This window comes from Colius striatus, chromosome 8, assembly GCF_028858725.1.
Source record: "Colius striatus isolate bColStr4 chromosome 8, bColStr4.1.hap1, whole genome shotgun sequence".
NCBI classification, from domain to species: domain Eukaryota; kingdom Metazoa; phylum Chordata; class Aves; order Coliiformes; family Coliidae; genus Colius; species Colius striatus.
In genome coordinates this window covers 31,242,999-31,268,989 of record NC_084766.1, presented here as the reverse complement: position 1 = coordinate 31,268,989, position 25,991 = coordinate 31,242,999, and the positions used below count along the sequence as shown (strand labels likewise).

Here is a 25,991-nt window from a genome sequence, read left to right as displayed (position 1 = left end):
ATTTAATAAAAATGCATTTCTTTCCCCCTATAAACTCAAAAAATGTTACTGCAATGATGTAGTATTTACCATTAAGTTTGTTCTGATAAAAAGCATGTTATCACACCTATCATACTGTTAGTAAATTGTCACTACTAGATCTTGTGTATTTATCAATTAAAAATATAAACATTTTTAAAAATCCTTATAATTTATTGATTTTACCATACTGACTTAAGTTTAACAAAGGCAATGTTAAAACAAAGGTAAAGTTTAAATATCATGAAAATCTGATTGAAATGTATGAGCAAGAATTTAAGTAGTAAGGTATTTCATAAAAAACATTCGCAACCAATCCTACTCACCTACAGTGAGTGCAGCCCCATTAACTCAGTACTCATGAGTTAATGGAGAGAGCATGTAAGTGGATCCAAACAGAAACTGAAGGTTTAATATCATAGTATCATGCCATTTATCACTGTGAATGATAGTCTATGTGAAAGCATCCCACGGACGAAATTCCATTTAATGATCTGATTGTGTATTTGTAAATTCAGGAGTATAAATTCACATTGGTACTCATACGACAAGGTTTCTATGCATCTCAGTTATACATATGGAATTAAACTGATTTCTTTAAAAGATTCAATTTTATCATACTAGGATACCATTTGAACTTGCTACTCAAATGAGATCAGTTCATTATTTCATGTTACATCATTATGCTTTTGTTTGTTTTAAATACAAAAAACTCTCTTTTACATCTGGCGATTACAACAGGTATAGAATAAACTACATTAAAGCAAAATGCTTTATAGAATAAGTTACTTTCTCAAACTATACCAATCAAACAAAAAACACCATAAATGGAATGTGAGACATCTTAAATGGAGTAACCAAAATCATAACACTAGAAGCGTGCAATTTAATCTGCTAATTGCAAAACAATATCTTGAGAGACTAATAATTGTACATTGCACTGTCACTCTATTCAAAAATGGATTGAAATTGAAGTTGAAGGACCATTAGGGTGGTCAGGAGGGGAGCAGAAAATGAATCTTATCAAAGGCAAAGAACAGAGCTCATAGGAAATAGGATTGCCACATATAAATATATGAAAGAGGGTAAACAGGGGACCACTTCAATGGTCTATGTGTGTTTTCCAGAGTTGGAGCCTAGCACATAAAACTTGTAGCCCTTCACTTTTTGCAAATTACTACATACATCAGCAGTTAGTAAATATAAGTACAATTTATTTTCACTAAAAGCTTAATACTGGAATCAAATCTTGCATAGAGTAATACTTAGTATGCATGAAAACCAAGGACTGAAAAGTTAATGTATGCTTTCCTTCCAAATTTACTTTAAACACATAATTTGAGACACTGTTCAGGTCAAAAAAATTAACACAGAAGATGAATATATCATTTAAATATGCCCAGTTCATGAGAAGAGTCCAACAGAAAACCAAATAAGACAAAGAATTGTCAAAAGAACTGGTGATTATATCCATGTTCAAGACGTTTTCAAATACCCCTTCTTTACATGAACTCAAAATTCAAAGGAAGTGGGCATAAAGAGATGAGTATCAGTCTTTACAATGAAACAAACAGAAGATCCAAGTATATCAGATTAGTGCAATTTTTCAGCTCCTCAGGATGCCAATTCTAGTTAGAATGGAAAAGCGAATTGATTATTTCGCAAATAATACAGCTGCAATTGATTTTTTTACTATGACTAGCCTCACCACAGATGAATACAGCTTTAAAAGGATTTTCAAAACAAATGAACTTCTGTGGTTAATGCCCATAGAATATAAATGAAGTGTTAACTAGTTTAGAAAAAAATATACCAAAAAACAGTGTCATCGTTTTACAAAGGAAAAAATAAAAAAGCATTATAAGTTTCCAGTAGTTAATACAGGTGTGATGTGAATTAAATAGCTTTTCACATTTTATAATGGAATCACTAAGGAAAAATCCTTTCTTACTGATGTGCATGGGACTTAAACACAAGTGCTAATATATCTGTTACTGAAGGCAGAAGACATCTTTCTTTTTATATATCCTCACTGAAGAGCTGACATACACACTTCAAAGAATGCTACTGAATGCTTTCACTTTGGCAGGGATACAGTGATATAGTTACATCCAGCTCATGTTAATGAGTGTTGCAAGAATACATTCCCAATGAGAAAACAGAGCCAAGAGGTTCCTTTTAAACCATATGAATACACTTGTTATGGATACTTTCTCCACTGACATCCCACCAGCAACTCTGTGAAGTGTAACAGGAACAACAAAAATTTGTAGAGCTTCCACCTTTATATTTCAGTTTAAATGCTACTTTTTACTATTCCCTGCTTTTTATCCTTGCTGCTGCTGAAGAGATGCAATTCATCCCTTTTCTTTCTAATCTCTACTGTGGTCACACAAGCACTGACAAATTTTAAATATAAGAATGGCTGTTTAAATACTAATAGACAAAAAAAAAATAAAAAAACAAAAGAAACAAAGCTACAAAAAATGCAACCAAGTTTAAGTGAGGATCATGATAATGCTATAAGACATAGATTGGAAAGACACAGATTGAAAGGAAAGACTAAAGTGAAGAGGCACTTCACGTGTTATGCTCTGTATCCTCTGGGTTTGGAGGGACCACTCTGAATTGCACTGAATTCCTGGGATTGATCTTAATGTCTTCTGAAAATTCATTGAGCTCACATTTTACCACACAGTCAGAAGTCATTAACTTAGAATGTCTTAGGGAGAAGGCAAATAAGGGATCTTATCATTGTCTCCAACTACCTAATTCATGGGCTACAGAGAAAAGAGAGTCAATAGTCTTCTCAGAGGTGAACACAAAGAGGATTAGACACGATGGATATAAACTGCAACATGAGATACAAGGAAAAAAATTGACTGGACAAAGATCTGAGCAATCAGATCTAACTTTGAAGTTTGCCTTGGTCTGAGAGGGGGGTTAGACCTTCAGCACTTCTTCCAATACCCATTTCCCAGACTCATAACTTCTGTATCCACAGAAAGTGAATTTTGTGCTATACGTATATTAATTTGATAAAGAAACACAATAGGAAGCACTTCCACTACAGATAATTTATATAAAAATCTTTGTTACCAGTGTAATTTTTTTAAAACTTTAATATGTATACAGCAGAGAATTTTGTAGAATTTTGTAGAGAATTTTTACTGATGGGAATAAAAATAAAATTACCTTAAATGAAAACAATTCAAAGCCTGCACAAAGATGGTATTATGAGACAAAGGAGTAATGATGATTCTATATACATATAAACAGCTTTTATTTCACTCATGTGTGATTGTCTGACAGCTTGAATGGTTTTTCACTACCTGGACTGCTAGTTAATTCAGCAATTTTAACAAGACTGCAATCTGTAACAATGTCAGTGTTGTGTATTTTTCTTGTCACAGTACAGAATAATAATAAAAGGAAAAGACAATAAAGTAAAATGAGGGCATTGTGAAACAACAATAAAAAAAAGGACGGAAAGGCAGAAAATTCACCTTCACTCACTTTTGTGTAAAGTATCTTCATCAAGGAGCAACTGAACAAAAGAATAAATTTCAAGTAAGGTAAATAATATTGTAGGAATAGGATATCAAAATTTGTTAACCATATTCATCTAAAAATCCATTTTACCAACTTCAAGATAAGCTCTCTCTGAGAAAGTTGGGTTGTTAAGCCTGGGGAACCATGTCGTTCCTTAGGTCCAGCCAGCAACAAAGAACCATGAGCACCCACTCCTTCCTGACAAGACAAGGAAGAGAAACTGAGTGCCTTTGGAAATCCCTAAGGACAGAGAGGACTCATTTTCCACTTATGGTCCTGGGTAAAACAGATAGGACTACTCAATTTGGGGAAGAAAACCCAACTTCATTTACTCTACCAACAACTAAAAACATAGCAAACAGAAACCAACACAGAGTGGCATGATAATGAAGAGCGTGGCAAGCCCTTTAAGACCTTCACCCTACTCACTCTCTCCTCCCAAGATCAGAGCCATGATCCCGGTATCTTTACCTCAGTGAGGCAGGGAATGAGAGGTGCGGTCAGTCTTGTTCTGACAGCTCCTGCCACTTGTTTCTCCTCAGAGAAGGTGGATTGGACTCCTCTCCAGCTTTCCCTGCTCCAGAGCTGGATCCCTGCAGAGGCTGCTCCCATGTGCGCTCATCCTGAGGGCTGCAGCTCTCCTCTGCCTCTCTGTGTGTCTCTGGGTACTGCCTGTGCCATGGCCACCTCCTCACACAGTCTCTGCCCATCTGGTCGCACTCACCCATTGCTGCTGGTGGCTCTCAGTCCTGCCATTGCCCTCCATGGGCTGCAGGGTGGCAGCTGCTCTCACTGCAGGCTGCAGAGGGGTCTCCATTCCAGCGCTGCTCCTTTCTTCCTCCTTTGCTGACTGTGGGGTCTGCATGGTCACCTCCATCTTGTCCCACCCTTCCAACTCCACTTCCGATGCAGGTTTCCTTTCTTAAACAGTGATGGCAGAGGTGCCAGACTGGCCCAGCTGGGCTGGAAGTGGGTTCAACTCAGAGGTGGGGGATGTTCTGACAACTGTTTACAGAAGCAGCACTACAACTCTGTCCCTCTGAACAATCAAAAAGCAGCTCCACACAAACCTACGACGACTTATAGCAGCCTTCCATCAGTCCCTAAAGGGGCCAACAAAAAAGCTGGAGAAGGATTTTTTCACAAGGTCATGTAGTGATAGCACAAGGGGTCATGGTTTTAAACCTTTAAACCTGTCCCGTGTTCCTATGCGACCTGGTGAACCTCCATTTTGCAGGGGGGTTGGACTAGATGATCTTTAAAGGTCCCTTCCAACCCCTACCATTCTATGATTCTATGGCAGGGAAGGTGGAACTAGGTGGTCTTTATGGTCCCTCCCAATACAAACAATTCTGTGATTCTATGTGTTTAAAACAAGCATTCTATAACCAGTAGTTCTCACACATTTTCATAGATCTCTGCTCTCCAATTCACACCTTCATAGACTATTCCCTAACCTATTCCCAACAACATATTTGGCAATACAAGCAATTGAGTTTCTACTCCTTATGGATATTTTCCTGTTTATAAACCTCAAGAGAGTGTATCAATTGTTCTAGAAAAAGCATCACTCTGAGAAACTAAAAAAAAATGAAATTCAACATGGCACATATTAAATAAAGGGAAATGTAACTGCAAATAGAGATTCACATTTGTACAAGTGTGTTTCTAATGCAAGACATGGTGAGATTCTTGGACCTTAATTTCCTACTGTTATTTAAAGCTATTGTCAACAACTAGCAGGATAACCATATCACTCTTAACATAGTTTTATTTGGCATGTCAAGGGAAGAAAGTGAAAATAATACATCACTTTTACCAAGTCATTTGTACAGGAGGATAAGGGGAAAGTAAAAGTAATAAAAATTGCCTTCGATAATATAAATGTGGAATCAAAGAATGAAGACCATTCTCAAGTATGATATTCTGGACTCAGTGACACTGAAAAACATTTGGGGTTAGGGTAGATAATCATTAAATTCCCAAGGCAGTGATGAAAGGGCTATGGTAATCCTGGATGTAGAGAGTGAAATACTGAATGTAGCAAAAAGAGTGGATCAGAGTCCGAAGGAACAGAAAAGGTAGTGCTAAGGTTGCTCTTCAGCAACACAGATTAGCCCATGGGGAAGCTGCTCAAAAATACCCTTTTTCTGCCCCCTTGAGCACATCATTAACTCTGTATCTGAAACAGATGTAATCATGCTTGGGAAAGCATATCCAGTTCTGGCATCCATAGTTCCCAAGGGATACTAAAATACTGCAGGGTTCAGAGAAAAACGACAAGAATGACAGTAAGGCAGAAGAAAAACTGAAGGAAAGGTGATGGAGTAAATGGTGTTTAAAAGAGCACGTCTTCTATAGGAGGGAGCTCTTCTTTCTAGCACAAAACTATATTTCAAGACTAGCCCGTGAAAGTCACACTTCTCATGAACCACATGTTTTTAAACAGTGGCAATAATTAACAGTCACAACTCTTTAGTAGGAGTGTAGTACCTACCCCATTTCTAGAAATACTTAAGCCAAGACTGAATCTTTTTCTCTTTTTTAAAACATCATCTAGTTCAAACAACATTTAATTCCCGAAAGCCTGTGCTTCAGTTTATGTGTCATTTCAGATTATATGATCACAGCACTCTTCTGGATTTATCATCTATGAGATGTAACACCAAGGTAGCAATGAAACCAAGTGCTTACATGAAAAAGTAATGACAAGTAACTAATGTACTTAAAACCAGATTAAAAAAAAAAAAAAAGGCAGATGACCTGCAAGCTCTCCATCCTCTTGCTCAATATGCTTATCTGGCTATCTGGGCCCGGTAGTTACTTACACTGCCTTCCTTGAAGGCACAGAAGTTGTTTGTCTAATACACACCGAGCATTTTTGAGGGTTCGTTTTTTTTTCTCCCTAAAAAATACATATACATACCTCCTGATAATTCAAGAGATATTTTTAAATGACACTACAGCCATAGTTCAAAGATCCTTGAAACACTTCAAAATAAAAACTAGCAATCAACATTTCGTAATGAAAGCAAAACAGAATCACAGCCCTAACATTCTTCTGCACAGCCTAAAGATGTGAGCATTTACACTATAATCTAACAAAGGACACAGTAGCCCCCCAGTATCTGTCCAATTAACAGTCATGTTTGCAGGTCTGAGCTGGTCTAGTTACTAATCAAAGAATTTACAATTCTATCCAACTATGTGCTATTCTTTCTGTGTTTCTCAGGAATGACGTTTCTGGCTTTGACTTCCTCACATCTTCACATTGCTTATCTCAGTATAAACCATAGAAGTATTACTTAATCTATGAAGAACCATAGAATGACTCTAGATTTCAAAATCCTGAAGTCTCATTGACTAACATTTTGTTATATCATCATAGAAATTATTACATTGATCATATAGTTAAAAGATTAATATCTAGCTTTACAAAAACTACAGGTCTATATGAATTCTCTCATAAATATCCTAGAAGAAACCAAGAAGACCAACATAAGGCAATTATTTTGCCTTTTCAAGGACTATCTTCTAGTAGCATATATAATTTTTAACTCCTTGCATCTGTTACTGCAATAATTCCTACTTGTGAGTGCCATCAAAAATACTAATTCAATAAAACATTCTTAAGCATGACTGTCTCAACTAAGGCAGGAATCCTTATGCTAAGGATGCTGACAGCACCTTAGCTCACTCCTGAGAACGTTTCTGCAGATAAACAGCCTCAACTTTTGAAGCTTCAGTGCTTTTGGAAAACTGTGAGCTAAAACATTCTGCAAATTCAACTGTAAGTAACCCTACAGTTTCTAGCTAGTTTACCATTGCCTGAGAAATTAAGCTCTGAAGTCCTAAACAAAATCCCAGAGCTGTATTTCCAGTCATTGCTGTCAAGTTTCTCTACAGCTGGAAACTATTGTTTCCAGGGTTGCTGGCTCAGAGACAGTTCACCGTGACACAATTTGTTGGTTCAGTGTTTGGAGGTCAGATTTGGAGCCTTCAAGTCACAGGACAAGTGACCACATGCTGCTATAGTAAAGGACAATCCTTGGATGTAAATGAGCTTTTATTTGTGTTTTTAAATGAGGGATCCAGTTAGTCCAGATACCTTGTAGCTCTGACTAATAGTTCAGAACAGACTGATTAGCAAAAAAACCTGTAACTCAAACCTGAAATTCCCATCAGTGTTAGGGCAATGATCATGTTGGTGAGGCTGACAAGATTGCCATCACTACTCAGCATATGTGGGGCTCCTGAGAAGCCTACTTCACAAACATATTATGCTAGAGTTAAGTTGATTTTGGGCTACTGACTTTCTTTTTTTTTTTTTAATAAAGAAATGTTGAAAAACACGTATTTGGTCCAATTTGGCACAATGTAAGAAACAGAAATCCTTCACATTGTTCATATTTATATCCAAAACACTGGTTAGACAGAGTAACAGAGTTTTCTAGAACGGACGTGATAAATATGATGAAAATATCTATTCCTTACTGCTGTGTTCCTATTTCCAGTCTGATTCCCTATGAGCCAAACATTTACTTTCAAATTATTCTGACAGTGTGGGAACCGCTATGCATGACCTTTATAGGCTTCTGTGGTTCAACAAGGCAGGGAAGTTTTCTTCAGGGAGAATCTTAAGGGTTTTTCTTATTATTAAAAATACAGGTTTCCATACCCTGTCAAGTGTTCACTCCCAAATTCCCAAACTGAATGATTGATTTATTTTCCTATAGCTAATCAAAAGTCTCAAACAAATAAAAGTTATCTTTGAGCAATATTTTCTATTTCATTCTAAATGTTCTAACTACAATTTACTCAATTAAGTAGATAAAGGAAATGGAAATTACAGAAAAAAAACCTCAATTTCTAGTTGTTAAGCATTAGGAAGAGATAATTTTTATTAGCAAACATCACATCTATACATCTATACTGCATTACATGCTTCCAGTAGATGATGTCTTGGTCTGTCTGGAATACAAAACCCTATACAATTTGCACATCAGTTAGAGGAGTTCTTATCTCAGGCATTCAAATTAGACACCAATTAAAACTATGCATCATTGAGGACTAATTATCACTTAATTAGGTGTTTTGGTTCCTTTAAATCATCAGCTGAATTAACAGTGCTTCTGCTTTCCGGGAAATATATCAACTATGTTAAATATTTACAGACATTCTGGTGGCTCATATTACATCTTTTCTAAGGTGACTGGAAGAAGAAATGTACCTGGGAGAGTAAGGAAATGAACATTTACATTTCCTGGAGTGATGCAGAAGTTCTTTCAGTATAAAACAAACATTAACAGTTCTATCATTATTTGTAGAAGAAAAAAAGATATAATCTAATGATCAGAAAACACCTTGTAATAATGCACCTATGACACAGAATTTTTAATGATGGTATTTAATGTCTTGAAAATTAGAATGGAGTTTAGTTTTAGAATCTAGTACTGAAAGAAATTCATTTTTACCTCCATGCTGCTGTCCCACTGATTGCCATTTTATAATAAATCCTGAACCTAGTGGAATAGTATTTTCAGAAAAAGCTAAAGAGCAAAAACTCTATTTGCATTGAATTGAGAAACAATGAAAACATCTTTTAATAACTTTTAATCAGACATAAAAAACAATCCTGTGTAAGATATAAATTTCAAACGCCAGGCTTTTCTCTGTCAAACTAAATGTTTCTACGCTGCCATGTCCAGAAAGGAAATCTGATGAGCCACTTGGGCACAAATGTATCATGAGCAGTTATGTGATCTGTTAACAAAATCTGTTTCTTTAGATCTATATTCCTCTGCTTTACAATCATCAACTAATTCCCCTATCTAACTTAATGCCTGCAGTCAATGCATAAAATCTAACCAAATACTAACTACTATAGTATTACATTTTCCTTAAAGATCTCTGTCAAAGCCCTGTATTCTACTAAATCTCTAGTTACTTGAATCACTTTCTCCCTACATTCAGATACAAACTTGCCTCCAGTCCAGTCTCGCAGTCCTGTCAGGCTTTGGCCTTGCAATTTCACATTTCACTTCCGATTATAGGATGGATATTAACTGGTGCCTAATCTGGGTACATTAAGCTCAGGTTTTTCAACCAGCTCTGTTGAGAATGATTTTCATAATGACATGGTAATTATTATTATTAACAATCTTGACTTTACACTATTATCAATATCATTGTAGCTATAGAACATGTATATTTTACATTTTTTGTATATCTCTATATATAGAAATATATTACATTTTAGACTATATATTAGTCATCTATAAACTATCTTATCCTGCACTGCTTGATGCTTTCTATTCTTGGTTTTGTCTGATCCAAAAAAATGTCATGCTCCTTGCAGAATTTTAATTGAGTGTTAGTTCAATGGATTTTCCAGGTCTCTGTTCTTGGAATATAGCTTTTAAGAGGGATTTTATATTTACTGTAAGAAAACATCAAAGTTGCTTTGGAAGCTAATCCATCCACTTCATCATCAATACCTGTTTCGTGTTTCAAGAATTACAGTGTCTTCACACACAGGTATATGCAGTTACTCAGCAGCCTCTAAGAAAACCATTAAGGCTTTTAGAAATTGAATCTTTCACCATAAATCATATTTAGGTGGGCAATCACTGATGGAAGGAGGCTCTGTACAAGTACAGCTACATATGGACAGATACATATTTTCTGAGAAAATATTCCAGAATAATAACCTTTGCAAAATTCTGAAAGGTCTTGCAACAAAAAAGCTCTGATTTTTATTCGTTAATTTAGTAATGAGGTCTGTGTTATTGTTGTAAATTCTAAGAGCTGTGACCGACAAGATTTACTTCTTGGAGCTTTTATAACATATAAGTCATTCAGGAATGTTAAAAATCCAAAATGAACAAAAAACTAAAAGAAAAAGCTGAAATAAATTATGCTACACAGTAAATTTTATTACAAGCATAGATGTGCTTCTTGATTTACATTATACTACTTCAGTTCATACAGGCAGGCTACTAACATGGGAAAGAAAATCAATTCTGAAACAGGAGCCAATAAACTGAAAGAATGCTAGTTTCCCCTTTAAAAGAATAAAATCCCTTGAAAATTTATACATGAAGTAGTTTTGGTTAGTTGTGCTACATACAAATAAAATGTAAATCTTCACCATAACTCATTATTCTCTCTGACATACAAACTCATTCAGGGTGCCAAAGATTGTTTTCCTCAGAAACAACAGCGCAGAAAAAAACAAACCCAAGAATATGCTGTTAACACTTGCAATAAGCTTGTTCAAGAATAATTAAATTCCTTCTTTCCAATACATTTGGGCATTCTACATCTATACTAACATCACATCTAACTTTGCTGTAACAATAATTGTTCTATGCTGTGGAAACATGTTAGATTATTATATGATGAAAAATGAATAACAAGTTTGGGGTTTTTTTTACATTCAGTACAAACCTAATTTTGCCAGGCAGAGCTCTGCTGCTGAGGTTGAACCTTATAATTTAAATGGATCCTCCCAATTAAAACTCAGACACTTGTGAATCTTTCATTTACACTTCAGGGAGGAAAGGAAATAACTAGTATCACAGAATCATAAAATCTCAAGGGCTGGAAGGGACCTCAAAAGATCACCCCCCTGCCAGTGTAGAACTGTTATTATTTCCAGATGCTGCTTTAAAACTGGTAGAAAAATTTGCTGCTCAGGCACAAGTTGAGATCAGACTTGCAAGTTTGACAGTTATGAAAAAATATAGGTGCGTGAAAGCATCAGATCCGGAAGCAGGATGTTATTGCAGTCCTTAGGGACAGAGCACATCAACCAGATAGCCAAGACAGCGTTTTAAGGGTATTTGCTTGTTTCATGTGCAATGGCTACTTTACGCAATAAGGGAGCAATTGTTGAAAACAAAGGAGATATCTGTTACCAGCTTCAATGACAAAAATCCCTTGCCATAAAATCAGTTTCCTGAGACTGAAGATCATGTTGTTACTGTTGTTATTAATATTTGCATAGCTGTCAGAAGCCCAAGCTTTATGACTGCTCACTCCTTCAGGGACCACTGACCATTATTTGAGGTGCTGGCTACAGTCTGAGTTACTGCTTTTCAATAAATGTTACAGCCTTCAAATTGCATTACCAGTGCAGGCTGAATTACATCTACTCTCAAAATAAAATAAAAATGAACAGAAACGAGTTATGGAGCTTTGTCACATATTCTGTCCAGAAATCTAGCCTATTTAAAGACAACTGCATTTTCTCATAGATTCCTATTTAACAGATATAGAAGATACAGTACACATAAAGAGTTGGGACTGTCAAAGACACTCAGGTCAAATGTAGGGATGATAAGTGTGGATGATAAATCATGTTCTCTTACTTGAACACTTGAACCCTCTAATAACAAAGACACTTTATACAGACTTCCTCTGAAAAGATGCATAAAGTACTGTTACCTATGAAAGTCTGGAAGAAGCTAAGCTTCAGGGTCTGTATTCACCCTTACTTTCCTGTCAACTCTGCATTACTGGAAATGGAGAAAAATTGCGGTATAAACTCTTGCAGTAATTCACCAGGAAAATATCCAGCAATTGCGTGCCAGCATATAACTACTACCTACTTCTGAGAAAAACTGGTAGCTGTCCATGTTACAACCAGTAACAGGTCTATTTGTGGAAACAGCTCTAAGCTGAAGATGTCCTATATCACCATCTTTCTAACGACCCCTTATGCAACTATGTCACATTTCTACTTCTCCTTTGATGTCAAGGAAGAAGAGATCTTATAGCTAAATAAAATGCTTTTAGCATCAGGAAATTTAAATTCAGCCTTTTCCCTTGAGGGTTGCAGAGCTCTCTTCCTGACTGGGCACTCAGCTGTGCCCACAGCCATTATGGACAGAAGAAGGGTGCTAACTAATGGGAGCCCAGACTACAATTTTATATAGCAAGAAGGATTTCATCTGATGATGAAAATTTACTACATAGTTCCTATGATTGGCAAGTAATTCACTGCTATCCAGTGCTAGAGAACTTGTACTCTGAGGTCATTAGGCTCATCAGTGACAGAAATAAAATGGGTCGCTGGGTAGTTACCGGTCAAGAATTACCACAGACCAGCACATCTTGAAAAAATTGTTGTATGGATACAACCATCACATACTCTTTTTTCTTCAGAAAACCGTATTTCCAAAGGGTATATTTTGAGTTAGAATCTCCAGGGATTTATTAAGAAATAGGAAAAGATCTCCAAGCTTGCTGAATAGGTAACATGCATAATAATAAAGTACTTGAGGAAGCAAATATGAGACATCGATCCAAACAATCACCTGCTGGGATGTACAGTTTTTCCTTGTAGTCAAGAAAATTTTGAAGACAACTGAATGCAAAAATAGAGATAATATAGGTGACTTTTACAGAAAAATAAACTAAATGTCTTGTATAATAGGACTGTTGTGCCTTCTCCTACTGAAAATAACTCCAGTTACTCTAACATCAACACCCAAACCTTTCCAATGCAAGACACAAGTAATCTTAGCCTCAGTGCTAGAATAACAGGAGGTTTACAAGGAGTGGTCAAATGCATATCAACAACACAACCTGAAGTAACAAGTACAAAGGAGGTAAGGTCATTATTTCTGCTTCCTTCAGAACTCACTCTTTATATAATCTATTATTGACAAGTCACAGTGAATCACGTAAATACAGGAGACTGGTATTCAGATTGTATCTGAAAAATTCTAGATGTGCCAAAGTGAGATTTAGTCCTCTACAAAAGTACTGTGTAAAAGGTATGTGTCTAATTAGATGTTGCTGCCTTTCTTACTCTGATGAACGGAGTACCTTTCAAGTCACTAATTTTCTTAGCTCTAACAGGATTAAATTAAACCTTCAGTACTGAGTTGATACAAAATGGCATTACACTTTTAACTAACGCGATCTGACCAATGCAGTGTGACTGTATTAATGGAAAGGACTATAGTGCAAATAGCTAGGTGTGTAAGATCATTTATGCATAGGACACCTTCTGTGACATCCAAGGCCCTGCACTAGAGTACTGAGGTAACTAATCATCACAGAAAAGTAAAGGTAGCTAACTCAGGAGACTACTTGCTACATCATTTGAAAATTAATTCAGAGATGATCTAGAAGAGTTACCTTCGAATTCATCACCAGTATCTTGACTCTCCTGTTAAGTCCTTTCATCAGTATAACAGTAACATAATTTTTGTAAGCACTATCATCCTTTAAATGGATGCTCTCTAAATCAGTAATAGACTGATAGCAACCACTTTTACATATTGTGAAACTGATATGCTAAAAAGTGTAGATAGCAAATATTAGAGCTATGAGACCATTTAGCACTTGGAAACTTCAGACTTAGAATAGAGATGTACCATGACTTTCCTCTCCATAAGCTAAGTCATAGGAAGGCACACATATTCTCTATATTTCTATTATATGCAAAATCGTTAACACAGAATGTTAAACTCATTTTGTCTGAAAAGCTCCCTACTCCATCTATCATTTGAAGATCTTATCTACTGCTAGAGCACCAAACATATATATACAGGTAATGTGAACATCTTATTTCCTTGCAAAAGAACAAAGCAGGATAATGAAGTTGAGAGCTAATCTTGCTGATTTAAGAAGGCAAATACAAAGGGTATTATTAACATCCTGAACCAGTTTCTATAATTGAACCTTAGCATTCTTTTTCCTCTGCATAAATTTGGAGTCACTTAATTTCTAGACGGAAAAAGGTTTTTTTAATGATAAATTAGAAGGACAGGAAAGAAATGCAACACTCAATCACCATCATTTTGGAGATACAAGAGTCTAGACTGAAGAATTTCAACGTTCCTCAAAAACAAGTAAATAAATCTGTGCAACTGAACCAGATAAGGAAAAGTCTGATTTGAAAAAAAAAATAAATAAAGATGTAACCCATGATCAGGAATTCCCTTTATCATGCATTAAAACATATTGCCATTAAGGTGTTATGTTGCAGTGGAAAAAGCACAAGAAGAAGCCACAGTTTGCCAGCCACTGGCAAAGAGTTGTCCAATTTAGGAATGCATCACATTAACCATGTTTGTCTTACAATGATGATACAGGCACTTTCTAATCTTAAAGGTGAAACGAGTATGTAATGCAGTTACAGCTTAAATTGCTTCATCAGTTGGCTTAGGAAGGCTATTTGGCAACTGAAGAAGGTCTAGCCTTAGAAAGTGAGATTGGTCAGCATAAAAAATACTCCTAATATGAAGAGTAACAGAAAGCAGTTAACCATCAGGGGTTTTTATGTAAAATAGTACATATATAAACGTGAATAAGTTGCACAATTTCATCCTTTGATATTACGTAACTCATATTTACAGTTAATATTCATGTATGATCAAGAAAAGTCCAGGTTTACTTAACAGAACACAGGAATAATGTTTCTCTGCCAGTTTACTTAGAAGAGGACTGCGTTAATCCAGGACATTCCTCAGCAGACGACTTCATTTCATATCTATACATATTTATATACATATCAATATAAATACATATAAATATGTAATTATGAAAACAGCTCTGCATTTCCACCAAAATGGAAACATGTAGAATTTTTTTATAGTTAAGTGGCAAGCATTTTTACCCATGTCCAGTTCCCTGAGCAAATCACTAGGAATTATGAAAGTCTGTTATCATTTTAGCAATTTAATTTTTAAGACTTGGTTCTGTATCTGGATCACAGAATCCAGAGACAAAACAGCCAAAAACGTAGTCAAAAGCTGATCATCCACATATAGAGCTCCTTGACTGGTGCAGGAGATGTAACATTTACAAATGCAGATACAGCAATGGTAACTACAAATATTGCTGAAACTTCTGGGGGCAAAAAAAACCTAACCAATCCACACTGCATTGATTTTCTTTTTGAGTCCACCACTGCATTGTATGTCACTACTCCAGAAAATACTCAATGAAATTGATTCCAGTGAAATCAAAGAATATTAATTGTAACCAAATATACTTAGTGTTAACTGAAGTGTTAACTGAAGTTTCTAACCTTGCAATATGATAGAGACATTCAAACTTTATGTAAATCAGAGACTAAGAAAGATGATTACTGAAAGATGACAGACAAATATCTAGGTAAACACAGACATATTTGTATGCCTTCTTTTATATATACACATCTAAATGTGTAAGATATATTAAAAATTAGCATTCAACCATTTGAGCTTCAGATTTTAATACTGACAGTCTGAAATGTGATTCACTAGAGAAAGCAAAAGTATCATTACATAGTTCTTATACACAGAAAACACATGATGTAAATAATACTATATATACACTTTCTATGTGAGTGAAAGTATGAAATTCAACATAAAGCTAAGATGTCAACAATCTGTAAGTACAAAACAGTCAGACTAACCTGTATTTTGATTGGCCAGGAGAAATTGCTGACATAGACATAGAAAGTGATATTTGGATTGCTGCGAAAGTTGAATTTTTCACAGGAAAAGCTGTCTCTGTATTCCTTAATATTAGCCTTAGAAACAACAGGAATCTCTTCTCCAGATATTGTCCCAGCTGAAAAAAAAACAACTCATATGTAGATAGGTATATTTATCACAAATACTAATCATCATTAAACATCCCAAAGTAAATTTGCACAAGAAATTTAAATTCATGAATTACTTTTCGTGTTTACAATCTACAACTTTAGTAACTCTTTATGATAGTGTTCATGGAACATTAGGTCTATTTCACATACACACAGAGAATTCACAGAAACACTCTGGTTGCAAAAGATTTTGAATTACTCATAAAATTATCAGAAGTCACATGAATTTTAGACAAAAAGTTGATATGGACAGCTGGACATAGAGTATGTTTTCCTCTAGTAATTTACGTTCTATTTCATTAAAAGCTCGTAGGTTAATAAAGCTTGAAAGTGAATTTGTCTGCATTTTGCATTATGGATGTAGAGCTTTAATTGTTGTCTTTAATAAGATACCTATTAATTAACTTGTATCATTTTTGGCAAATATAGGGGTGACTTTGCTACAGTAAAATAAATTAATAAATAGAATTTACTATCTATGATATGTTAAAATACCTCAGAACCACACTGATGAAGAAATTTATGAGTTTATGTAAGACAAACTCTGACTCTTCTTTGAAAAGATTTCTTTTTTAAAAAAATTATAGTGCAATTTCATTTTAAGCAGCATGAATCTCCTTGGATGTTTTTTTCAGAAAGTCAATAGAACCAATTCAGACAACCTGTCTAAATAAAGCTTTTCTTCCTTATTCTTAAAACAAAGAAGAGTAATGGGGTTCAAAGTTGGAGAAAAATAGATAAGCGGCTCCTTTTATCAGCATACACAGAAGAACTTTATTGTTTGATATCAATGTTAAGGTTAATAATTAATTTTTTAGCTTGAACACTGAAACAAAGAAATAAAATCTCAGTCTCTGCAGTAGTTAAGGAAGCAATTTATCTTAATTAAAATCACAGCATTTCATAACACTGTCATTTTAAAAATTTAAATAGACTACAAGCCTTTCCTACCAAAGCAATTTTAATTGAATAGGAGAGAAAGTTAACATGTTAATGAAGCTTTGTTCAGATTGCAAATTGCCATCTGAGCTTTAAATAATATAATTAATAATGGCATAATGATAATGGCAAAAGAACACATTTGGTAAAGTTTTATTATCAAAATTAGCAACAAAGAGACAATCAGGTTAAAATAGTTTAAAGGATCATGTGGTTGTATGGAAAAAAGTCATCATACCAAAATTCACACTCACCTGTAGAACCAATAGACCATGTAATATTGAGGTTGAAGTTGTTCGATGCATTAATGGATATATCCAAATTTTTATTTGACTGGATTTAGAAAAAAAAAAGAAAATATATTGAACTTAACAAAATACACCAGAAGATATGGAATGTAACTCTATTGCACATAACTGAATAAAGCCTTTTAATCATTTTCCATTCTTCATTTTCAACATAAATAGAAGTTGTAATAAATCTGAGCCAAAGGCAATCTTCTCTTTTCCTTGAGTAAGAATAGAGTACAAGTAAGCATACAACTACACCAGCTACCTTTTCAGACTGTCATAACCATAATGACATAATTTCCATTATAAAACTAAAGAAAAAGCACATGGTAAACACATTTTAACTACAATCCAAAAATTATTTGTCATCTGCTGATAAAAACTTCTTAATGGAAGGACACACTACTTGAATTTATCTAAGGAATATACTACTACTTCACAGGAACAACGATAAAATAAATCAGTTGATAATTTTTTGGAGTATTAGTTGACCTGAAGTACATCTACCATTTAAAGAGTTTTCTCAGTGAATGTACAGAATAATTTGCAGTTCTCAAGAAGTTTTTGAGTACCTTTACATGCATTTCGAAACCTTTAATCATGGTCAAATACAATGGAAATCTTCGCCACGATTCTGCAAAACTTGTCTGAAGTTAGTAACAATTTCTTACCTGTTCTGGGTTTGCTATAAAGTTTATGGCAGTGTGATGGCGATCGTCCTCTTGTAATAAGCTGAAGGTGAACTGATAATCAATCAGAAGGCTGTCTGTGGGCAAAACAGAAATTAAAAATAATAGATTCAAGTGTATAATAATAATATGTAAAAATACGTTATGCAAGCAGCTAAGTATTTACCATCTACTTTTATGTTAAAAAACATGGGCAATCTACAAGTCAGAATTATTTACATGCATTTCACTTTTAAGTATTTGCACTATAATGTCTTGAAGTTAAAAAAATTAATCAAGTGAAGCAGTAACAAATAAAAGAAATTAAGAAAATCAACTAAATGTAGAATCAGATTCCATCCTGGATTCAGAGCAACTCACACACATAACTCGAAGTCATTCTTTCTAAAGTAATTGTTCCAAAATACAGTACTAAGCACTGTTATCAGTTCCCTAAATTTACTCTAAAAGGATTATTCAAATATTCTGTTCAAAATGCATTTAAATATTGTAGTTATAGAGTCATGTGCTTCACTGTGTTGAATAAATGGTTTACATAGGTACAGTACTTTAACACTTTAGAATTTCGAGATTTAAAAAAGTTGGGGAAAAAGCTCCATCTACGATAAAATTGCCAAGCATGAAAGCTTGATAATATAGCAAATAAGATTGTTGATAATAAAACAGTAACAGTGGAATTTTGAATAAAATTACATGACCACCTTTTCAAACTGTCAGAATTCAAAGAGATTCTTTTAAGTGGCAAACAGTAAAAAATTCCACACAAGAGAAATAAGTGGCAGTTTAGTATTGACTCAAAGTACTGTATTTCATTTCCAAATGACATTTGTTCTACACATTCTTCTTGCAACCTATGAAAAGAATGGAGTCTGCCAGGCAGTTCCTATTCCTGCCATTTCTGTCACCACACACTGTTAGCACTTCTGTAATGTTAAAGTTGGCATAGGTGCAGAGGGGAGAAAAGGGTCCTTCTCAGATGATCCAGTCCTTGCTTAACCCCTCCTGGAAGGTGCATAAAGAAGTGTGTGCACTGGATGGATCTCGAATGCTCTCTTACAAGGGTAGATGCTTTCAGATCTACTAAAACAATTCTTGGAACTCTTTGACCATTATAATTCTACAGCAATCAAAAGATTCTGTTTTCCACCCTGTCACAGGAAATAAGGAGGTGCCTTGTCAGAGAATACAATTCAGATTATTATTTTGTGCATGGTAAAATATGGTTAGATGCAAGTCATCTTTGATTCTACATCCTAGCAAATATTTGAAGCTCTATTTTGATCCTTCTCTTGATGACATTCTACTAGTCACCAACATCACACAAGCTGCATGTTACAAATAAAAAATATGTCATCATAAAAAAAATCCAGTAAATACAAAGGGAGTGAAAGATTAAGTCAAAGCAGGAAGTAGCTGTGTCAGCCTTTTTCTAGACTCAATAGTTTGTTTACTGCTGACAATCACCTTCTCTGCAGCAACACATCATCTGAAAAAATACACTCTATTCTTTCCCATGGGAAGCCTGACACAGAAGAAAAAAAACCTCACTGTTTGATGAAGCATGAATACAGCCCACTGTATAATCTTAACAGTTAAAATGATATTTGTCTTTTTTTACACTGAGTTTGGAAGGAAAATTAAAAAACAAAGCAGTTACGTGAAAGGAATTGCCATGACCTTCAAAGCTGGAAAGTCCAGTTCCTCTGTTATTAGTTACCACAGTTCCATTGCTCAAATAAGTTGACACAGATGTCTTAGATAATGAGTTTTGGTCAGGTGTTTGCAAGGTTATGAAAGCAAAAGACAAATAAATAGTACATTTAAAGACTCCACTTATTTATTAATACTACTCTACATTTCTACAGCTACGCAAGCCCAATTAATGAAGTCTCATTGACTCTATTAGCAACAGTGTGCCATATCTGCATATTTAACAGTAAGATTACCGTTGCACCAGAACATACTTAAACGTAGGAAGACAGTAAAAAACAGTAAATAGAGATTGATCCCTATAAAATGGATTAACAAATCCTTTAATAATCATGTGTAGCAAGGCAAAAAGGTTAGGAATGACATATAGATATGCTAAATCTCCTGATCTAGTTGACTTAGAGCCTTACAAAACATAAATGCATGAAACTTTGCAAATACAATTATAGTAAAGGTATGTTAGCCTAGCACCAAAGCATCCACTCCTACTAAATTATGGCTACTGTGGAGGCTACAAAATGCAAGAATCAGTGTAGTCAGATTTCTGGACAAGATATCCTTGATTTGCTAACCATATAGAGAAAACAGCCACTTAAAAATGCCATGGTCTTCCTCTAAGTCCACATTGTGTCCTCTCAGACACACCGAGTATCTAAATCCAGCATCGTAAGGCAGAACTGGGAAGAGACAGGACTGTTCTCTCCCAGTCATGTACAAACAAACAACTTCTCTGCACACAAGTTTAAAAAATATCAGTCATTTTCTCTTAAAGAAATGACTACTTATTTTTTCTGCATTCTGTGTTGCTGTTTCTTAGGTTTTGGTGGTTTTGTTTGTTTGCTTTTTAATTTATATTTTACATGCCAAAAGTGAAAAAAATGGGAACTTGTTTTACAAGGAATACAAGAAAAGTCCTTACATATACAAAAGATGTTAAACTATAAAAATCCTCATAACTTTATCATCTGTAAGAAAGCAGAAATAAATATTGCCACTTTTCTTTTTCTTCCTGCATTTTTACCTACAATAGATTTGAAGTTGTACATCATGAATAAGAGTAATAATTATGTATGGCATCATTTATACTCAAAATATCCCAGAGTATTTTATAGAGTTATTAATCAGTAATCACTCCATTAACAGTATCAAAGAGAGCTATATATCCCACATAGTAGCCATTATCTCCTCTGTAGTACTCAAAGAGCCTTGAACAACGCAGATTGTACTATTCAAGAAGAGCTCTAAGAGCCAACACATGGAACTCATCCTGAGATTGTTCAAAGCTGCCAAAGGACCTTCAAGTTATGTCAAGCCAGCCCTACAAAATGGGAAGAGAATCTTCACAAAGCTATTCAGAAGGAGCACATTTCTTATCACTAATGGACACAAATTATGAATGTTTCCACGGGGACCTGCAGTAGAGGGAGAAGTTTCTATCTTGGCCACAGAGTGGATTCTGCAAAGCAGAAATACGTTATCTCCACATGGATGACTCTAACTCAGGGAAGATACCTAAAGTGCAAACAACTTGAAAGAAGCAGACAGCAGTGACTAATGCAGTTACGTGATTCAATAGTGCAAACGAAGTTGGGTCTAAATGAAAGAGCTGACACTGAGCATTCATTCTGATTTGGCCTTGCTACTCATTTCTGAGGATTACATAAGTACGCTGAAGAAGTTCCAGAGATTGGAGGAAGGCTTATTTTCAGAGTGAGGATAATTCTGGTTGGCCAAAGCTTTGAGAAAGACTTGCCTGGTTCTGTTCTTAGATTGAACATCTCAAAATTCCTGGAAGGCTCTAAAACTAGATTTTATTAGAATATAAATTAGTAGAATTAATTTAAGAGGAAATTCAAAGAGTATAAATTAGAAGAGAATGTAAGGAAGTCTCTCCTCCATCTACCACATCCTGCTGCTGTCTGTCTCACTCTCCTTCCTCCCTCCCTCTCTGCATCTATTTCACCTTATACCATAGAAAAGACTTCCCCCACACGCATTCAGCATTTCTCAGGGAACAGATCACCTCTACCTCCTCCAGAAGGATTCACCTTTACAGACTGCAGCAGGCAAGACAGCTTTCCTTCCCACTGCCAAGTACCATCCTGAACACAACCCTAAAACATTCCATGCCAATACCTTCTAAGCACACATGAGCAAACTAAGCAGTCACACAGCACATCACACCGTATTTCCCAATTCGTAGCCCCATTCAGCCCAGACACCTTAGCCTGGAAATCAATATAAAATTTGAGCATGACCTGTTCTGAATAGTTAAATATATGCATAATAGTTAAATGTATAAATAGTTGTTTAAAGTACATTTAATATATCTCATTGATTTATATTATTATGTCTATTTACAATGAGGAATTTAAAGAAGCCTGAGATTTTACTCCATTTATTTTGATTTCTACTTTAAACCTTTAAGAAGCCACCATAAGTATTTTTTACCCTTTACATAAACACATGAGACTTTTCGTAAGTGCTTCTGTTTATAAAGACACATGGAGAACAGATTGCTTCAATTAGGAAGGAAATTTGGATCACATACAAACAGAAACTAAAAAAATGTCACTGCATTTATTTTGTAGCACAGGATGACAATGAAAGCACAAAGATAACAAATACTAACCATAATCATCAAGCTGCCATTTGAGCAACACTTGATAAAAACTTTATTTTTTAACTGGCTGACCTATAGAAACAAGGTTTTAAAACTGCTTTCAAAATCTGGTGAACTCTGAAAACAAAATAAACAAATTCAAATCACATCACTTCCATGAGAGGTAGCAACAAAAATACAACCAATGGCTATTAACAGCTAAAAATTGAAGACATAAACCTATAGAATTATTTCGGTGAATTACAGAAGAAAATGCTTAATTCACCTCAAGTGTCACTGATGCTTGAATATGAACTCCTCCCCGTTTCAAAACATATTTTCTCAATCTAAACTTAATTCTCAACATTTTAAATCCACAAAGTTTCAATTAGCTCTGACTTTCAAAGAGACTAGGCAGCTTACTTAAGCACTGCATAGACTCTTCACTGCAGAAATATTACAAAATGACTGTTGCATTCTCTTATAAAAGTTAACTGAAAAGTAATTTACCTGAAATATACCATGTTTTTAACAATTACTTTCCTGATCTTTTTGAGGTATGCAGAGCACAGTTTCATCGGTTTTGGATTGTTTCAGTAAAACCTTAGTATCCAGCATGTCATTTATTTTATGCCATCAACATCCTCCATATGTACATTTCCCCACTTAATATGTTTGAAATAAATAACTTCACAAAAACTCATTGTTCAGAGTTTCCTCACATCAACAGGCAAGGGAAGGAGATAGAACCACTACCACATTGCAACAGCAATAATCACTTTCTGCTGGTGCAAATGACTACAAAATGTTTAGTGTGTTGCTGACTCAGATATGCAGCCCAGACCTTCATCTCAAAAGTGATATAAATACCAGTGACTGAAGTGACAGTTAGACACAATTTAAATAGCCATACACTGGGTGCCTCTATATACTCAATGAACTTCTATGTCTAAAGTTTTGTAGGAAAAATTCTTGAGCACATAAAAGTCTCCTACACAAAATCCAAGCCTACAGCTCAGATCGTAACTCCCCACAACACATTGCATTTGGAATCCACAAGCCAGGTATTTTTGAGCCAAAGTTTCTCCAAGAGACAACCCAGTGCCTCCTAAGCACAGCTACTACAGAGTTCACCACAAGCGTTAGCTGCCCTGTCACTGTGGCATAGCCTTCCCTTCAGAACTCTCACCAGAAAAACATGTAGTAGGCTTCCTTCTTTTTGACAGTATTAAAGCCAACTCCTCCAGCTTTTTGACTATCAGGGTGCGTGCACAATCACCTTAGTGTAGGCAAGGGAGAAGCAGCATGGGAAAAAATTCAATTTGCTCACCAGAGGAAGTCAAATGAGACAGGCACTCAGCAGGGAGAAAGGAATCCTACAGTCTAATTTCTGTTTCCAGGCATGTTGCTTCATTTTGTATTAAAAATCATTGAATAAAGTAGCAAAAGAACACTGGAAGATAAGACTACAATACCGTCCTGACATCATCAACGGTCAAATATAACAAGGACTTATAGTTATTGAGTCTTTTCACATCTCTATTTTGATTTTTTCAAAACCCTTGACTGCTTTCACAGTCAAAAGGAGTCATTAAAATCAATTCCAAATGTCAGTAATGAGTGCATGTGAGAACACAACAATAATTAGGCGAAGAAAGCCATTTAATTAAACGAGGAAAATAAATTTCAAAGCAATCGTTTAATCCTAGCATTGCTGTTAATTTCTCAAGAAACTGTTCTCCTTCTTTATTGAAGGCCCATGACTTTCAACATGCCAAATATGGCATAATATGGGAGTTTTATACTTCTATCCAACAAGGAACAGACCTATTCCTATACTTGAGCACTTGTATTGAAAAACTTTGTGTTTTCTAAAATGTCAGAATGTTCCCAAAAGAACAAAGGTCGGGTACAAGTCTTGATCTGAAATTCTGCTTCAGTATTTCTGAGTGACGCTACAACGCTCTAAGAATATAAAATTACATTGGTAATTATTTATAATTTTGTTTAATTACATATTTAGTATAAATTAATTATAAATTTATATACAAATAAGTATGTTAAAGAATACCAAGATTGAAAATTAACCACTACAATCAAGAGTGCCTATGAATTATCTTTGCATGAGTGCTCACCTAATAGGTGGTTATGCAACACTTGGTTCTATGTTCAGCAGTCAGTGATGGGGCCGTGCCTCATTTATTACATGTCCCACACAAACCCTTTCCTAAAGACAGAACTAATTTCTGTTGTACACATAATTAATTTTTATAGTATTCACCACTTACATTTTCTAAATTCTTAAAAAAAGTTAATGAATTTATTACAAAATTACTGTGAAATAAGCAGGCATTGCTAGTCCAGTCTTATAGGACAAGAAATGAAAGACAAAAACATCCATCAGTCATGAGTTGCCAATCTGAAATATCTAGAGTTTGAGGTTTCATAACATTTTTTAATTATATAACACTACATATGATCATTCTTATTTTGCAGCTCCTTCCATCACTCATTGTAATTCTTTCCATTTTCATAACAAAGTAAAATGACTGTGCCACTAACCTTAATTTTTCCATTTTCCTAGCATCCAGTGTCTAAACAGCATATTTCAATAAAGGTGTTTTATTAAGAAATTTTAAGAAATTAAGTAAATTAAGAATTTTTAGAGAACCAGTTTATTTTTGAGCTGGCTTCTCCCTTTGCCTGAATCACTCCAGTAGAGCATCCTAGCTAATTGTATCTCTCAGCAGAGGGAAGAATGAACCTGAGTTCCGAGAAAAGGAGCAAGAATGTATAGAACTAGGCAGATTCATGGGCTTGCACCAGCCACACCCCCATGGCTCCTGTCACACAGTTTCTTAATACACATTTCTAAAATTGAACAACATGGAAAAGACTTTCATACATATAAAGAATTATGTCTAGCATAGGCCAAAAGTAGTGCAAGCAGAATAAAGCATGCAAACCAGACCCTTTCACAATACAGTCTCATTCCCAACTGCAAGTTCATTACCACATTTTATAACTGCTAGGTGAAGATCAATATGATCTTTATCAGAACAACAACTGAACTGGGGTTTTTTTCACCTTTTTTTTAAAATTTGAAAAATTATAACTAAATCATGCTGAAAAGTAGGACATGGACATGAAAAGACATCAGAATTTACTTAGTGAAAGGGAATCCTTAGGCCAAACTTGAAATGGTGATGGAAGTATAACCATTAAATCTGAAGGAAACAATGGCACACTATAAGGAGTAGCCATAAAATAAACAAACAAAAAATGTTTAACAGCAAAAGATGGGTAAGAAAAAGATGAAAAGCTTCTTCATTTATGGAATAATAGCTGGTCTTATGTACAACCATGCATGTATTAACAAAAACTTTTAAGACTACAGTTAAATTATAATTCCACCGTTCACTTCCACCAGTTGATTATTTTAATATCTTCATGACACCAAAAGGCAAATAGATAATTATGTGCCTGAGTTGGTATGTTTTCAGCATAATTCTCTATTACTGAATGACAATAACTAATTTGTGAATAGAAGGCACGTAAAATAGTTTTGCTCTATTTCTACTTGA

At 35.0% G+C, this 25,991-nt stretch overlaps 1 protein-coding gene across 1 annotated transcript in view; it reads right to left on the bottom strand.

The window, feature by feature from the left end:
• ATRNL1 (attractin like 1) overlaps positions 1–25,991 on the bottom strand; it is a 493,875-nt gene that overhangs the window by 270,274 nt on the left and 197,610 nt on the right. Inside the window, exons 22-24 of the mRNA XM_062001233.1 lie at positions 18,078–18,172; positions 17,371–17,449; positions 15,986–16,143 (exon numbers count right to left, since the gene is read on the bottom strand). Coding sequence (XP_061857217.1) covers positions 15,986–16,143; positions 17,371–17,449; positions 18,078–18,172 — 332 coding nt within the window. The remainder of the gene's footprint in view (positions 1–15,985; positions 16,144–17,370; positions 17,450–18,077; positions 18,173–25,991) is intronic.